Source organism: Diaporthe citri (assembly GCF_014595645.1).
Source record: "Diaporthe citri strain NFHF-8-4 chromosome Unknown scaffold_1, whole genome shotgun sequence".
Classification (NCBI taxonomy): domain Eukaryota; kingdom Fungi; phylum Ascomycota; class Sordariomycetes; order Diaporthales; family Diaporthaceae; genus Diaporthe; species Diaporthe citri.
Window position 1 is genome coordinate 6,052,188 of NW_025064846.1, and position 15,936 is coordinate 6,068,123.

The following is a 15,936-nucleotide window of genomic DNA, read 5'->3' on the forward strand; positions in this document are numbered from 1 at the left end:
AGAGAGAGCTGTTCCTCCAGTGGTTGTAATTTGTGAAATTGCGCTGGTTGCTCCACCCATTGACAGTGGTGTCCCGACCCTTGGCACCCTTCAACCATTCCCCCTTTCCAACAAGAGCAACGCAGAGGTCTGGCACAACACCAACAACTTCGAGAGCCTCTTCACGCGACATTCCATCCATCCAATTCTCTTGCCTTTCGATAGAGCAGGAATCGACACCGACCAAACAACTCGCAGTTGCATTGTGCTCAGGGTTTCCTGAACTCCGTCAACAATCATGTCTTCCCCTGCCGTACGTTTGCTGTCACCTCCTCTGTGCATCACGAGCCGGTCTGCCGTTTCGTGTCGCTCGCGGCGTCCGGCACAGCCAACAGCTCGCCGTGTCGCGTCGAATCAATTGTTGCTGCCGGGTTGCATTGCTGACCAGTTCCTGATCAACAGAAGATGATCCGCCGCAAGAAGAACGTGAAGAAGGGAATCCAGTTCTGTTTGATGGTCTGCGGAGCATCAGGTACTGGTGAGTTCATGCCGCGCAACGCTGCGCCCTTATGCCAGCCTAGCTCCCTGCGATAGATGCAACTCGTTTGCTGACAGCTTCTCGGTGATTCCCAGGCAGAACCACCTTCGTCAACACTCTCTGCGGAAAGTCTGTGATCGGCCACAAGGACTCCGATGACCCCAACGGCGCCCATGTCGAGGACGGCGTCAAGATCAAGCCCATGACAGTTGGTACGGATAAGCATGAGCTCCACCCTGTAGAGAACAACTGGTAACTGACTGGCGGTGCAGAGCTCGAGCTCGATGAGGAGGGCACGCGGATCTCCCTCACCATTGTTGATACCCCTGGTTTTGGTGACCAAGTCGACAACGAGGCCAGGTACGATCCACGCCGTCGCGCTTCCAGTCTGGCCATCCAATGCTAACATTACCGACTCGCAGTTTCTCTGAAATTGTTGGGTACCTCGAGAGACAATACGACGACATTCTAGCCGAGGAGTCGCGTATCAAGCGTAACCCTCGCTTCAGAGACAACCGAGTTCACGCCCTGCTCTACTTCATCACCCCCACCGGCCATGGGTATGTCCCTTACCGCCTGCAAATCGCCCTTGTGGACGTTCACTAACAGCATGTCTAGTCTCCGCGAGCTGGATATCGAGCTGATGAAGCGCCTGGCGCCTCGCGTCAACGTCATCCCCGTCATCGGTCGCGCAGACTCCCTGACCCCCGGCGAGCTGGCCGAATCGAAGAAGCTGGTCATGGAGGACATCGAGCACTACCGTATCCCGGTCTACAACTTCCCATACGACATCGAGGAGGACGACGAGGACACGGTCGAGGAGAACGCCGAGCTTCGAGGCCTCATGCCATTCGCTATTGTCGGGTCGGAGGATGCAGTTGAGATCGGTGGCCGCACGGTCCGGGCCCGTCAGTACCCATGGGGTGTTGTGGAGGTTGACAACCCTCGCCACTCGGACTTCCTCGCCATTCGATCCGCATTGCTGCACAGCCATCTTGCCGACCTGAAGGAGATCACCCACGACTTCCTCTACGAGAACTACCGTACCGAGAAGCTGTCCAAGAGCGTGGAGGGTGGTGCTGGAGTGTTTGTCTCCCTATGTTGTCTTGCATGCAGGAGCCATCTGCTAACTATGTCACAGCGACTCTTCAATGAACCCCGAGGACCTGGCTTCCCAGTCCGTCCGTCTCAAGGAGGAGCAGCTCCGCCGCGAGGAGGAGAAGCTGCGCGAGATCGAGATCAAGGTCCAGCGCGAGATCAACGAGAAGCGCCAGGAACTCCTTGCCCGGGAGTCTCAGCTCCGCGAGATCGAGGCTCGCATGCAACGAGAGCAAGCCGGATCTTCAGGAACACCGGTTCCCGATGCCAACGGCGACGCCGAGGCTTGATTCGATTCTTCTGTGCCCGGTGGTTGAGCTCACTGGGAACTGCTACGGCAAGACGCGACCTCGCCACTTCGGCGCGCATTTCCTTTGATTGATCGGCAGTCTTTCGCGAGCGAATATGAAGTTGATGACAAAGACCGACCTATGTTGACAAGGCCAGATCGGAGTCATGGGGTGGCGACTCACTTGGGTCTGGCCGCCGGATCTCAAACAGATGGTGCTCGTCTCCCCCATAATGATATCCCCGCACCATCTGCTTTGGTGTCTCCAGAAACGCTTTTAAAGATGAAAGACAAGGATGAGAGGTTGGCAGAGAGGACTTGCTGCATATTTTTCCATACGTCTTCTTTCTTTGCTGTGTCGGCTCATCACTTGGGGAGCCGGCCAATTTCCAAGGACGTTTGGTATTTTTCCCAACACGACTTATTTCTAGTAGAGGACTTCTAATGCAGATAACCTAAATTCATGTTTCTTCCATGGACTATGGTGATGTGGCCCGGTGACATGAGGCCTTGCTAACGTGCAGAAGCTTCGCCTTGCCTGTCAGAGACTAAGCAAACTGTTTGGCATCTGAGGCTATCAAGGGAGAACAGTTGGTAAAGGGGCGAGTCCCAGAGTAGCGCCAAAGCTTTCTCCAATGTAATATTTGACTGAGAGCCTTGCAGACACAGTGTGCAGCAAGTGAACTGTGCACAGCCTTTCAACTGCGAACATGTTCATGTGGTCGGCTGGGGAGTCTGCACAACTGGGGGCCACACAGGTGGCAACCCGTGTAGCATATTTAAGGCAGTTACGTGCCCACCCCTTGTTGAATGGCATCTACGCATACAATATGATTCCTTCTCCTGATTATCAAAGGTTCGAAATTAAAATTGATTGGAATGAAAATGTGTAAGAAAGGTTAACCCTGAAAGCCCTTGCAATCCCAACGCCAGAGAACCCCCATCATCCGCCAATCCGTTAACCATCTGTAAAAGAGACCGCGTTTCTGAAGCGGGAGAGCTGTGGACGGCATGCCAGACTCATGCGTGATTAAGGATATCGCGGCAAACAGTCGCTCAGCTCAAAAGAAATGAAATAGCCAGGAACTATTGCAAATTCCACCCCATCCTCCGTCCCTTCTGTGGCATGGCAACGTAGCCTACAAGGTTTTCCCATTCTTCGCACCGCGTAGTGACATTCCATGACCCGCTTAGTTATTCTGCTGGCTGTTCAAGATGCGCAGGATGGCCAGGAACAGGTTGATAATGTCGAGGTACAAGCTGATGGCCGCGGCGATCTCCTCCTCGACATGGTGATGGCGCATGACGAGCTGTGTGTCCACGAGGATATAGCCGCTGAAAATCAAGGCTGCGAGGCCGCCGTAGATGAGCTCGCCGGTGGAGCTGTAGGGGAAGAAGGCGGCCATGAAGCCGAAGAGAATGAGGCCCCACAGCCCGCCGAAGAGGTAGGGCATCCATGACGTGAAGTCGTACTTCGTCTGGCAGGCGAAGGCGGTCAGAAAAACGAAAATTCCCGCGGTCAAGAGCACGGCGTTGAGGACGATGGAGGTCTTGTAGAAGGAGACGACGACGGAGATGGTGTACGCCTCGAGGAGGGTGAAGCCGGATAGGAAGAGCAGGTTGGTCGGGTACGAGTGGCGCTTCCAGTAGGTCAGGAGCATCATGCCGATGGCGCCGAACATCTGTGGGCGTGGCCGGCGGTTAGTAAATGATATTGATACAGAGAGGTCAGAGAGGCCAGAGAGGCGCCCGACATACCGAAATGAAGACCAGCGCGGGATGCCCTTGGATCCATTCCTTGTAGGCCGGTGACACGAAGCTGATGGTGCTCACGGCGCCGGTGGCCAGAAGCTGCACCGTCAGGATAGTGTAGACCTTGCGGACGAACTGGTTGCGGATGTCGATGGTCGCCTCGGCGACGGAGCCGCCGAACTTGAAGTCATCGGGGACGTTGTCCTCGGAGGAGCGCGGCACGCCCTCGCCGGCGAAGAGCCGGGCCTCGTCGTCGGCGGCTTGGTAGGAGGGTGGCGCCTGGCTGTATGCAGGACCCGCCGGGACGTCGTCCGGGTCCTGTTGTGGGGCGGGGTGTACTTCGCGTTGGACATGGTGGTTCCGCTGTCGTGCTTGTGATGAGGAATCGTGCAGCGCTGGGGAGAGAAGTTGGGAAGGCTCCGGTCGGGAACGTGTTTGTCGTCGGTTAGGTGAGGAACAAGGCGAAAGCTGAGGACAGGGCGGGAGGATAATAAGCTCTGGGAGAAGGTTGTCAGGTGAATCACGACAGAAGGTTGTAGAAGTAATCGGTGATGAGCAGATGATGCGGCTCCCGTCGACTAGGCTGCGCTTAGGTGCCACTCATTAATCAGTGTGGGGAAACGGGTCGATGGCAATCCATTTGTTAGTCTGCCTAGCCAGCCTGGGCGACCTCCCGCCACGCTCTGGGTGACTAAGCATCCGTAGGCGAAAGCCGTCTCTTCTTTGTTGGCAGTCGAAACGTGGTCGGTCTGTCTAATTTGTGGAAGCGTGCTAATGTAAACTTGTTTTCTTAGCACTGTATAGCTTGCTGAACCCGGGATTGTCCACAGCCTTGCTCTGCCACTTTGCCAGCATGCAGAGTTACTGGACACTCACATGCGGGGATATCAGTGTCGCGGCGGTATGAGAATCCCTGGCAAAATAAGACATCGAGCTCATGCACTTCTCACACGTAACTGGGGTGTTGAATTTCCTTAATCCGAGCTGGCTGCTGCCGTAATTGTCAAAGGCAACATGAGAGCCTGCCCTGTATCACTCCCGTGCCTCAGCCTTCAGCTCCATGCATATCTCGGAATATCTTCACAGAAAACACTCTCAAAAGCAAGCGAATACATACTCAAAAAATTGTCCCAACCACGCATCTGGAAGACCACAGTTCGAAGTTGGCACAAATCCTGCGAGTTTGCCAGCAGTGCTGGAATAGCGTAGAAGCAGCTACTTGATTCAATAATCGCAGGCCACAGCATGTGGCCTTGCAGTGTCAACACTGAAGTCTAAGTCCTTCGCTGCCTCAAACTCACGTTCGTCAAAGGTCTAGACCGTTGACGGGAAATAGTTATTTGTCTCTTTCCAAGTTATTTGCCGCTAGTCGCAAGCAACATGCCCCCAGAAGATACTATGCCGCACCTCGGAAAGTCCCTTGTATTCAAAGGCCCAGCCTAGCCAGCAACAGAAAACAAAAAGACAGCTGTAAGCCCATAACACTGCGCAGGAGTGTAGGAGTTCTGAGACTTCTCAATCTTGATATAATCGTTTGCTGATGCCAGTTGAATCGCAATCTCCATACCATGTGAACAACACATTGAGACCTGCCGTCTAATCGTTGTGTTAAAGACCAATGATGGGGTAGAGGGGCAGTACCAGTTTTGAAACATTAAATGATTAACTCTGTGAGGCAAGTCTCAAAAAAAAAAGCTATTGGGTCTCAGAATGTTTGCGTCTACGGAGCTCGATACCAATTTGTTTCAAGTGCATAAACACGCACCTAGATAGGACAACATGTGAACACTGATGATCTTGCCTGAAAGAAACTCAACTTTTACAAATGATCAGCAAGTTGGTCAAGAGCCAAGCTTTGGAAATAAGCATCTGATGATGCTCACGTCTGTTAAATTTATACCTTTATGCAATCTTCATTCACAGTATTCAGAGCGTTTTAGAAGCACGTCGCGTCTTGACTGGAGAGTTGCAGATGTGGCTAGACAGACTACAAGTGTACCGAAAATTTTGGAGGGCTATGCACACAACTCTTACAAGCATGGAACAGATATGTAGGGAGAGTTGCGGCGTAAAAACATTCTCTCCAAGACCATCTTTGCTCCCGGGTACTTCATGACGGGCATGCAGGGGCTGCTCTGCTTATTTGAGTCTTTGGACTATCGGCATCAAACCAAATACTCGCCATGCACGCATCCAGAGAAGGCCAAGAATAGTGTGTTTATCCCTTTTGTCGATTGTACCACAGTACATCATTAGGGGTTGTTAGCACATTTCTAGCTGCATGCAATTGGCTCGGCCCTACAATCTGGGCTTGCAGGCATTGGGAAAACCTTGGCCCATCTCAGAGAAGTGTGCCTTTCTGAAGGAAGGGATACCCCATCAAAGGGCCGGCAACCCGATGCATGAGACCTTGTGTACCTCAGAGATGGGTTGAGCGAGCCCGGAAACGTTTCAAGCAAACACGAATTGGGCCAGATCTTCGAGGTGACGGCTGGCTAGGAGGTGCTTGGAAGAGCTGCAAAAGGGGGGGTAGGAGAGGGGAAGGGGAGATTTTTGCACAGGGTCGCAGTGTGCAGGGAAACGAGCCTTTTAAGGGAAAACGAGATCTGCAGCCAAGAGGGAGGTGGTGCAGCAGCAGATGCAGCCGTAATTGGGCACGCTTTCGCATTTTGAAGAGCCCAATGCCTCCATTGGCGCAGAGGATGGGCTGCTCTGCAAGATCATCCTGCGAGCTCGGCCGTCAATGCTGCTTCGGCCCTGTCTGGCAGTGAAATCCGGGGTTCGTGGTGAGGGAAGCAGGTTTGGTGACCTAGAGCCGCAGCCGTTCGGGGAGAGCTGTGACGGTGGGAGGGAGCACGCATTGAGTGGTACCTGCTCGATTGCGTCGCGTACTGCCTGACAGCAGCAGTACGACCAGCCTCCTTTTCCGCTCTGTCTCCGTCTCCGCGCGTCTAAGAATTCTGCCGATGGGGTCGTCTCTGGAGTGGGGCGTGCGGTTTGATAGGGAACCATCAAACTCTCAACATTTATGATTGCCCATTAGCGAATGGATTCGGCGCGGATTACAGTATCCTAATTGATTGCTCACGCAACAGAGGGCGGCGTAGGTGGGGCGCCGTCCTCCCCCGCTGAACCCTTCACTGAGCTTGCCCTCAACAGGCAAGTTTCAGAGCCCATCTCCGCCCCTTCAGGGCTCACCGCCTTCCTGCCCGGTGCCCTAGCTGCCAACTCCCGGCAGAGGCCAGGCCCCGTCCGCGGCACCCGCACCTGGCAGGGCACCACCAAGAGCAGAGCAGAGGTCACGGCAAGCAGTGCTGTGGGAAGCTGGGTAGCTGGGTAGACGCGCCCCATGCGAGGCGAGACACCACCTTGACAGGGGTGGTCCAGGAAAGCTGGGAAGGCTGGCCGGCTGGTTGGTCCAACCTCAGGACTCGAAAATTCGAGGCCAGGGTCCCTCCAGCAGCTGGCGCAATCTGCCTTGGCCATTGCTCCAATATCAACACTTTTGAGATCCTGTCCCTGTTGTCCCTTCTCAGTCAGTCGCTGTGCACTCGCCCGCCCGCGAACAACTCTCTCCCTCTGTTCCCACTCGACCACTCGTCCGTTCTTGGTGACCGACGACCCCAGAGTGTTCATCGAGCCTCTGTGCGAGCCCTGTGACCAGACCAACCCAAGCGAATCGAGCCATCCTCGCCCTCTTGTCCCGCTCGCTGCCTGCCAGTCAGTCGTTGCACAGCCTGTGGCTACCGTAGCTTACTGTCGCTGGCCCCTCTACCCTCCTCTGCCCTGTGCTCCACGTGCTGCGAGCTTCGACGCGGACACGACTCGGCACGGCTTCGACCAGGACCACGGCCACGACCCTCTGGTCGCAGCGCATTGCTGCCTCCTACCTCCTACAACCAACCTCCATCCTGCTGCTGACCACTGTACTCTGTCAATTGGGCAGCCACATCCTCAACAAGTGCCCATAATGTCTTCCGAACCCGCCAACGGCGCCGGCACTGAGGGCCTCAGGGTCCCAAGCTCCGACTCTCCTCGCCCGACCTCCTCCTCCCTGAAGCGCAATTACTCTGGCAAGAAGGAGGCCATGAATGGGCCGCTCTACAGGCAAACAGTCAACCACACTGTCCTCGTCAGACGTCTTAAGAGGAAAGGAGACGGGCCTTCTAAGCAATTGGCCCGCTGGTTTGTCGAGAACCAGATCGGTATGCCTCCCGTTTGCATTTCCTCCTCGTGTACCCCCCTCTACCCATCCCCAACAGCAGCACGGCAAAACACGACTTCTCCAAAGTTGTGCGCGCCACACCGCCCTCCATCGGGACATTACACTGCATGCTGCATGTCTCTTCCTGTGGCTTTGCGACAACTGTCCGCCGAAAATGAGCACTTCGCAAGACTCGTTTACTTGCTGATGCGTCTTCGTCGCAGGCTTCTCATTCAACCTTCTTGCGCTTCTGTTTTGCGCCCACTATCTGCTGCCCAAGTCACAGTCCTACACGGCCAAATTCGTTCGCCTTCAATACTACAATGCGAATTCTGGAAAGTATGGCGCTGGCTTCGACGACTCCTACTTTGTCGCCTTCGCCGTTGTCCTCCTCACCGGCCTGCGAGCCGCGACAATGGAGTATGCCCTGGCTCCGTTCGCCAAGCACATGGGCATCAGCAAGAAGAAGGAGGTCACTCGCTTTGCCGAGCAGGCCTGGCTAGTCCTATACTGCACCACGTTCTGGTCTCTTGGCTTCGTATGTACATCTTTCGCCTTTGTGCAATCCGTGAGGATCTTGTACCTCATGGCTGCAAACGCATGGCATCGCATACTGACTGGACACTCTTCTGCAGTACATCTACTACACGTCTCCCTACTGGTTGAATCTCAAGCAGCTATGGGCGACCTGGCCAAACCGTGAGCTTGGTGGCTTGCACAAGACCTACATTCTTGCTCAGTTAGGTTTCTGGCTACAGCAGATCTTCGTCATCAACATTGAGGAACGTCGCAAGGACCATTGGCAGATGCTGTCTCACCACTTCATTACTATTGCACTGATTGTCGGGTCATACCGATACCACCACAACGCCGTGGGCAACCTGATTCTGGTGCTGTTCGATCTTGGGGACATTCTCCTCTCGGTAAGTCCCCGCAAGGTCGTGGGCCTTTCATTCAATAATGGCTTTCGTGATCTCGCCCACTGACAAGGTCCAACAGGGTGCTAAGTGCCTCAAATATATGGGCTTCACCAACGCCTGCGACGTCGGTTTTGGGCTGTTTATGCTGGCATGGTTCGTCTGCCGTCACATCTTTATGAACATGGTCTGCTGGTCCATCTACGAGCACGTGCCTTACACGATGACCTACGGATGCTTCAAAGGCAACCAAGACAACCTTCAGGGACCGTTTGAGCAGCCTGAAGGCTACAGTTTCTACCTGCAGCCGTTCCTGGCGTCTGACGGGCTGTTGTGCCACAATGACACAATCAGATGGACATTCTTGACGCTTCTGCTCAGCTTGCAGACCATCTGCATCGTCTGGTTCGCAATGATTGTCAACGTGGCAGTGCGTGTCATCAGAGGTGCTGGCGCGGACGACACCCGCAGCGATGACGAGGGTGACGAGGAAGAGGAGGAAGAGTTCGTGTACGAGGAGGCTCAGGCAATGGAGGAGGATGTCGGAGTTGAGGAGATTGATTTGAAAATTTGGGAGCGACGAAGTGGTGTCAAGAGGACGACCTCCAACACCACCGCTGTCAGCCTTCCCGGACACAGTGACCGCAAGGAGCTGCTGAACCGCATCGGCTGCGAGAAGCAGATCGACTGAGCCAGCGGGGCCGCGAAACCCGGTCTCCCCACCCGTTCTGCCCTAAATGGCGTGTTGGCCTGCCGTCGCGGACTGCAAAGTCATTTAGCTTACTGTGCTTACCAAGACCTTGGACGAACTTTTCAGAGCGCAGACGAGACCCATGGAACGAATTACAGACCCTCAAATTCAGAGATACCCTGGCGGTGTCATTCTCTTCGTACATAACCACGACACGAGCAAAAGTTGGCGCGACGGAGTTTAGATATCTTTTGGTTTCATACGGAGAAAAACATGTGCGATTGTTCAAATCCCACGTCGAAAAAAGGACTGGTTGAAGGAAGGCTATGGACACAGGGCGGGGATTTTTTCATGATGAATCTGAGAGAGGAACAGCCTCGTCTCTCTTTCCGTGCGTGTTTGTTTTCGACGACTATAGACTTGGGATCAGGAAATAGGTTACAGTTATCTATACCCCCAGAGGCATTCAGGTAGGGTAAGCATCCTAGCATGGGATGATGGCAAATGGAACTAATTGTCCTGTGGCCCCACGCGTTCTTGTGTGTCTTCTCGCGGCACTCTCGGTGGTCGAGTGGGTATTTCTTTGGTGACATGTTTGACATGTCTGCGGGCGCGGAACTACCAGCTTCAACGCCTACAACCTGAGTCAGGGGGAGATGGTGGTCAGGCATCGACTCTCAGGCTATGGAGCTTCCTGAGTCGATCGATCAGTGGCCCATGATCCTATATTCACCATATGCACCAGTACATCACCCGTCTACGCCCGGAGCTTCTTAGCCTCAACTGGTCTTGTTTACGGCCGGAGTAAGCGCTTCATGCCCCCATCAGTCCCCTTCTGTCTTGACTCAACTAACAGCCTCATAGGCCCGAAGTGAGCACCCCGAGACGTCATCGATCACCGTGCCAGGAAGGCAAAATTACACAGGCCGAGGACAGTATTTCTCAAATCAACATTTTCATATTACATTAAGGAGCGTAATTACACGGCATGAACGGCCGTCGTCAGATACATTATGAGCATTCCTCCCCCCCCCCCCCCTCCACACACATTACCTGACATGGACATTCCGTCGGGGTGAAAGAACCGAAGAATGCATATGTCCAGTCCACATAATTGGTCAACACCCGTCCGAGGCCGCCCCGACTCGTCTTCGATATTCGACCCGTCCTCACCCCATCCTCTCGGCTTATTCAACCGCATCCTCGCCATGGTGGAGGAGTGTCACGAGACGCCAATTGAGCGCCGATATCACATCGCTCTACATCCTAAGCGCTCGTCGGCTCCGCCTCCGGAACGACGGAGAAGACACCTGTGGCACTGGATGTCGCGGTCGGAACCAGCCAGCTCCATATCTTGCCGTCGTGGGGGGTGACCTTCGGGGGCGGGGTGGGCGTCGTGCGCGGGTGCCAAGCGTCGCCATCGTGCTTGTCCTCGTCTCTGCAGCCGTTGGGCATAATGCAAGCTTCAGCTTTGTCCTCCTCCCCCGGGCCGTTTGGGGACGCGGAGGCAACGGTCTTGCTTGAGGTTGTCGTTGTTTCCACCGTGGTAACCTGCCTGCCGATCATGTCGGCTGCGCTCATGGGCACGGCGGCGGCAGTTGTTGCCAGCAGGGCGAGTGTGGCGGTGTTGATCTTCATATTGACCGGCTGGCTTGGTTTGCTGACGATGCGACTTTCAGTGAAAAAGTAGGGAGAATCCGGATTCAGAGACTTCTGGGAGTATGCAGAGAGAGGAGCAGAAAAAGGGAGGAATCCTCGACGGGTCTCTGAGCAAACTGACAGGGAATTTATTCACGTTGAGACGGTTATATCGTGCATGACCCTCGACAGAGCTATAACCGCTCGCCACTAGCCTCGTCGCCCGTCGCGCCTTCGACTCAAACTGCGGATGTCAAAGCGCACCTGCTTGTTTACTTTGCCGTGGTAGCTGTCACATCGCCAGGTCGCCCAGCTCAACGCTTTACCCCGGTGAGACTCACGAGTGCAGAGCAGGTTGCCCCAGAGGCAGACTAGCTGTGCATCAGCCACCTCCTACGAGCACCGTCGCGATCGGCGTCAGAGTCATGCGCGGCATCCCCGCTCGCAGTGACGAAACGTCCCTCTTTCTCCGCCCGTGGCACAAAGGCAAGAGGGATGCATCGCGATGACCCTCGCCGATAGAAGCCTCGTCTACCCGGATCCTCGAGCCGCGGACCGCCTTCCGCTGACGAATGGGCTGTCAAGGCGTCCATGCTTTGGGCCGGCTAGCCGTCCGGATAGGTATCTTGACGGCAAGAAGTCGTCAACCTGGCCTCATGGCGGCCCATGACCTTCGCCCATGAGTAGGAGCGGAGGGGCTTTGAGCATGTGCTTGCAGGCTGGGAGGGGGGGCCTCACTCGCTGTGCGAAGAGTGAGAGCTGGTCCGCCCCGTCCCAGGGGCAGAGGGAGGTGAGGGTTTGTGGCCCCTCCTGTGAAGCATCTCTTCAATTCTTTGGTACCAGATGACCGTTGCCGAAGATCAAGGCTGAGGTGTTTGAGCATCCAATTCTCGCAAATGGCAATGACCAGAACCTGAAGTGACGGACGCACTGGCCCCCAATACCACGAGGCGAAGAGTCGGGGCTACATGCAAAGCATTTCTTGGCCCCTGGATCATGGCTCAAAAGTCGTCCACCGGAAGCCAGTTCAAGGGGTGTGAAGGGGTGGCGGCGGCTTGGAAACTGACAGCCTGTCTCCCTGCTTGCTGCCAATGCCTCCAACAATTGGATGCATGAGAGATGACCCCCAGTGCTAAGGCAGTCATCGATCTTCGTGTAGTATGCCTTGAACACTAGTCGAATAGCAGGGCAGCACACCACCACATGTGCATTCAGCTAGAAGACCCATCACGAAATCTCAACAGGAGGGCTGACAAATTCCTTGATTACATGTGGCCTCAGGGAAACAACACCCATACTGTAGCCATCACACAACTCTTTTACGCCTGATATACAGTTTAGTGTCTCGAAATGGCAAAAGGTGGGTGACGATCTCCACGCAAAGCTCGGGTAAAGCTAAAGTTTTGAGCCTCAATCCTTCGGGAACGACCGTTCTCTTGGCACGAACTTTACCCACATCACGTCAATTGTCTGGTATGTCAGAGGCAACAGCAGCCAATTACAGCCACCTCTGGCGCTGGAATACCGCTGTGATTCGTGAAGCACATGCCGGTCCCAATACGCATCTGGACAAAGAAACTGATTGCGGAAAGGGACCGCCAGACTCGCCGCTCAGTCAGCAGAACCACGGGTGGAGTGTGAACAATATCAGTGATCGAGGCATCTGCAGAAATCATGTACATGAATTCTAATTCTGAAGAGCTAAACTGGGGGCGACGGTCAGAACCGCATGAGGCACTGTGTTCCAAGCGCAAACATGACATATTAGAGCCAGATGTGGGATCCCGTCGCCAAAGAAGTCAAAAGAAGGCAGATGCAAGTGTCCTCCAGAAAGTTTTTTTCCCCACCCCGTGTCGCTCTCATATGCGGCATCTATCATGTCCTGGCGAAATCATCAAGCAGTGACGAGATTATGCAAAATGAACATCCGCCACGTGGAAGCACTTCCTTCACAAACCAGACTCTTGGAGATGCGGCACAGTGAAAACTATCAATTGCGCGTTTGCCCTATTGTGCTCAAAGAAAGACCCATAATGAAGCGCAAATTGTCCAAGAGGATATCGTGCTTGCAAGCAGGAATGCAAAGACCGGAACCCCGTCTAACGCATGAAGTCATGGCTCATCGAAGTTCATCACTTAAGCCGCGACATTGACGTTGACAGTGGCCTGCTTGATGGGCGGCAACACGTTCTTGCCATAAGCACCGTTGACGTTTCCTGGTATCTGTTAGTCGCCTTGTCAAAGAATTGGAGGGAGGTTAGGAATATACCGGCAGGGAAGTAGTTGCAGACGCTGTACCAAGCACCCATGCTAGGGTTCATCTTGCCAGGGGCACAGTACTGGGCAGCACAGCCGACCTGTGTGGAGCCGACCCAGACGATCTGAGAGTAGTGACCCCATGCCTCGAAGTCGGCGAAGTCAGGGTTGGCCTGACCGTAGGCACTGGAAGGGTAAAGATCGAGCTCGCCGTTGTACCACATTTCCGTGATGGCCTGGGCAATGACAGTCTCCTCTGTCAAGGAGGAAGCATCAGTAGATGCATACATGGCAATGTTTTGACCGTAACCACCGCCGCCGGGGGTACTGTCGATAATTAGCTCAAGAATCCAGTACTACTACGTACATCAGAGTCGGCAGCAGAAAGGAATACTCACAGGTCATGCGCAAACTTGCAAGACGCAGCAACAGTTGCGGCATAGCCGGCGTAGGTGCTACCCCAAGTCATTGCAGGCGCAGAGTTGTTTGAGCGGTGGATGTTGTGGTGATAAACGGCAGTGCTGGCCAGGTCGGAGGGCTTAGCAGCAGAAGCATCTTGTGCAGGAGCCGATGGAGTAGCAACCTTGGAGCTGGTGCTGGTGGTGGCCGGGGCCGGGGCAAGGTCGGCGTCAATAGTGACCGTAACCACTGGGATGACGGTGGAGGTGGTTGGCGTCACTGAAGTCTGAGCCAGGTGGAGGTTGGCATTGAGATGGTTCCCGGCGGGGACGGTCTGGACGACTTCTTGGGTGACAGTGTAGTAGACAACGTCAGTCTCGACAACGATGTCGACCTTGGGGAGGGCCGCGGCGATCGAGGCGCCAGAGAGCAGCAGAAGTGAAGACTTCATCTTGACGATTTGTACGACTTTGACGTGGTGGATAAACAGAGACTGAGTGGCAGCTGTTTTGACTGTCAGTCCAAACGTTTGTACTTTGAAGCGGGTTCGAGGCAAACGCTCGAGTTAAGAGAGTGAATGATGGAGTTGAGAGCAGATGCCCGAAATGAGCGTGCTGAAGCTGGGCTTCAGGGTGGAAACAAATGAGGGACGGTGGGAAAGAGAAAAAATGAGGGTTGTTTGAAACTCGCTGTAGCGATGTGAGGAATTGGTATATGTTTTTGCAGGCGACGGGAGGAATGCAGGGAATTTAGAGTCAACGCGGTAGCATGGCTTGGTGCGTTCCTCGCCCTCGGAACAGGCTTGCGACCAGCGGCCTTTGTCCAGGGAACGGACTGGATTAAACATGCCCAAGGCTAGTTCCCAGGAATGCTTTGTGATAGAATGATGGTGTGAAGAACGGAAAGGCCGGGAAACAAAGCACCCGGGCATAGCGGGAGTCTGGAGCGTACCTGGTGATGTGCTTGTGCACGTCGCGATTTGCTTACGAGTCTAGTCGTGCGGGTGAGGATATCCCGAGATCTGGGATGAGGCGGCGGGGACAGCAGGCCGTTTTTAAATGGCTTCCAGAAGCAGGCAGGTTCAGAACAGCACTTGGCCAATTGTGAATCCTCAAGATGGCGAACGAGACCTTGTGATCAGTCTGTCTGAGGCGAGACGAGCCGATGGAAGGAATGACAAGACGGCGTCGACAGTCAGTCAGTCGTATGAGACCTTGTGGCTCGAGGAAGCGGACACGCTGTATGGTGACGACAAGCGAGACGGATCTGGGGACGTGATGAGGCTCAAGCTCGAGGTTACCGGAAAGACCGAAGTGGGTGGAGGGAGCGCTGGTACTAGACCGCAGGGTAAAGCGAGGGATGAAAAGAATGTGTTGGCCGGCAAGCAGCAAGTGAAGACATCAATCTTCAAGATGATTTTCTGAAAAGGAACGGACTGGCCCAAAAGGATGTGCCTATTGACTTCTGTGGAGTGAAGAGAGAGGGAAGGGAGAGAGTGTTGCTGCGATGCGGGTCGTGGGTATGCACTGCAGGTATAAGGTTTGACGGCCTGGCCCAAGTCACAGTCTGATGGGACTACACACAACCTGATGGGTACAGTGCCTACCTACTTAGTAGTAGCAGGTACATGCCTACATCAAACGTAGCCAGCTCTCACCCCAGTCTGCAGTCTGCAGTCTGCAGTCTACCGTCCACCGTTTTCCGCCTGTAAAAGCCATGTGTGCTTGGATATGCACGTTGGCGCCCCCCCCCCGGGCAGTGGGTCCTGCCTTCCAAGATTGCCAGGGGTCGGCCCCAACCTAGGCAGGGACCACTGGGGCACCCGGGAAGGGCAGTCTGGAAGCATTTGCCCACCTTGGGGTGTTTGATGAGGCTGTCGTCAGCTGCGCAGGCAATCTTGGCCCTTCTCACGCCCAGCAGCCTGGCACCCGACCCTGCCTGCCCATGAGCCTCGTGGTGCCTTGGATCTTTGACACTCGATCCATCTCCCTTGAGAAATTGCCCTCTGTCTCCTGATTTGTGCCACCCGCTAGCCCGCAGCCCACCGCACCGGCCCCTCGAGTAATTTGAGTTGCGGCACAGAACGCTGGGAGCCACCCGGTGCTTGCGAGGTGCGAGGTGCGAGATGCGAGGCCGGGGGAGGGGTGTGTCTATCACTCTGCCATGCCGCAGTCC

At 54.8% G+C, this 15,936-nt stretch overlaps 5 protein-coding genes across 5 annotated transcripts; 2 read left to right on the forward strand and 3 right to left on the reverse strand.

The window, feature by feature from the left end:
• Nucleotides 1–277: 277 nt before the first annotated feature.
• On the forward strand, nucleotides 278–1,905 carry INS49_001600 (uncharacterized protein; the record flags this gene model as incomplete). The annotated part of the gene is made up of 7 exons (XM_043162425.1): nucleotides 278–292; nucleotides 442–517; nucleotides 613–729; nucleotides 790–877; nucleotides 940–1,077; nucleotides 1,136–1,603; nucleotides 1,659–1,905. The coding sequence occupies 7 exons, from the start codon at nucleotides 278–280 to the stop codon at nucleotides 1,903–1,905; spliced, it is 1,149 nt and encodes a 382-aa protein (XP_043030931.1).
• A 1,189-nt stretch (nucleotides 1,906–3,094) lies between these two features.
• Nucleotides 3,095–4,798, reverse strand: INS49_001601 (uncharacterized protein; the record flags this gene model as incomplete). The annotated part of the gene is made up of 3 exons (XM_043162426.1): nucleotides 3,095–3,586; nucleotides 3,663–4,051; nucleotides 4,774–4,798. The coding sequence occupies 3 exons, from the start codon at nucleotides 4,796–4,798 to the stop codon at nucleotides 3,095–3,097; spliced, it is 906 nt and encodes a 301-aa protein (XP_043030932.1).
• A 2,828-nt stretch (nucleotides 4,799–7,626) lies between these two features.
• On the forward strand, nucleotides 7,627–9,468 carry INS49_001602 (uncharacterized protein; the record flags this gene model as incomplete). Its single annotated transcript, XM_043162427.1, has 4 exons — nucleotides 7,627–7,861; nucleotides 8,085–8,398; nucleotides 8,496–8,783; nucleotides 8,860–9,468. 4 exons carry the CDS (start codon nucleotides 7,627–7,629, stop codon nucleotides 9,466–9,468), a joined length of 1,446 nt encoding a protein of 481 aa, XP_043030933.1.
• A 1,266-nt stretch (nucleotides 9,469–10,734) lies between these two features.
• Nucleotides 10,735–11,106, reverse strand: INS49_001603 (uncharacterized protein; the record flags this gene model as incomplete). Its single annotated transcript, XM_043162428.1, has 1 exon — nucleotides 10,735–11,106. The coding sequence occupies one exon, from the start codon at nucleotides 11,104–11,106 to the stop codon at nucleotides 10,735–10,737; it is 372 nt and encodes a 123-aa protein (XP_043030934.1).
• A 2,136-nt stretch (nucleotides 11,107–13,242) lies between these two features.
• Nucleotides 13,243–14,212, reverse strand: INS49_001604 (uncharacterized protein; the record flags this gene model as incomplete). The annotated part of the gene is made up of 3 exons (XM_043162429.1): nucleotides 13,243–13,322; nucleotides 13,376–13,689; nucleotides 13,761–14,212. The coding sequence occupies 3 exons, from the start codon at nucleotides 14,210–14,212 to the stop codon at nucleotides 13,243–13,245; spliced, it is 846 nt and encodes a 281-aa protein (XP_043030935.1).
• Between the last annotated feature and the right edge of the window lie 1,724 nt (nucleotides 14,213–15,936).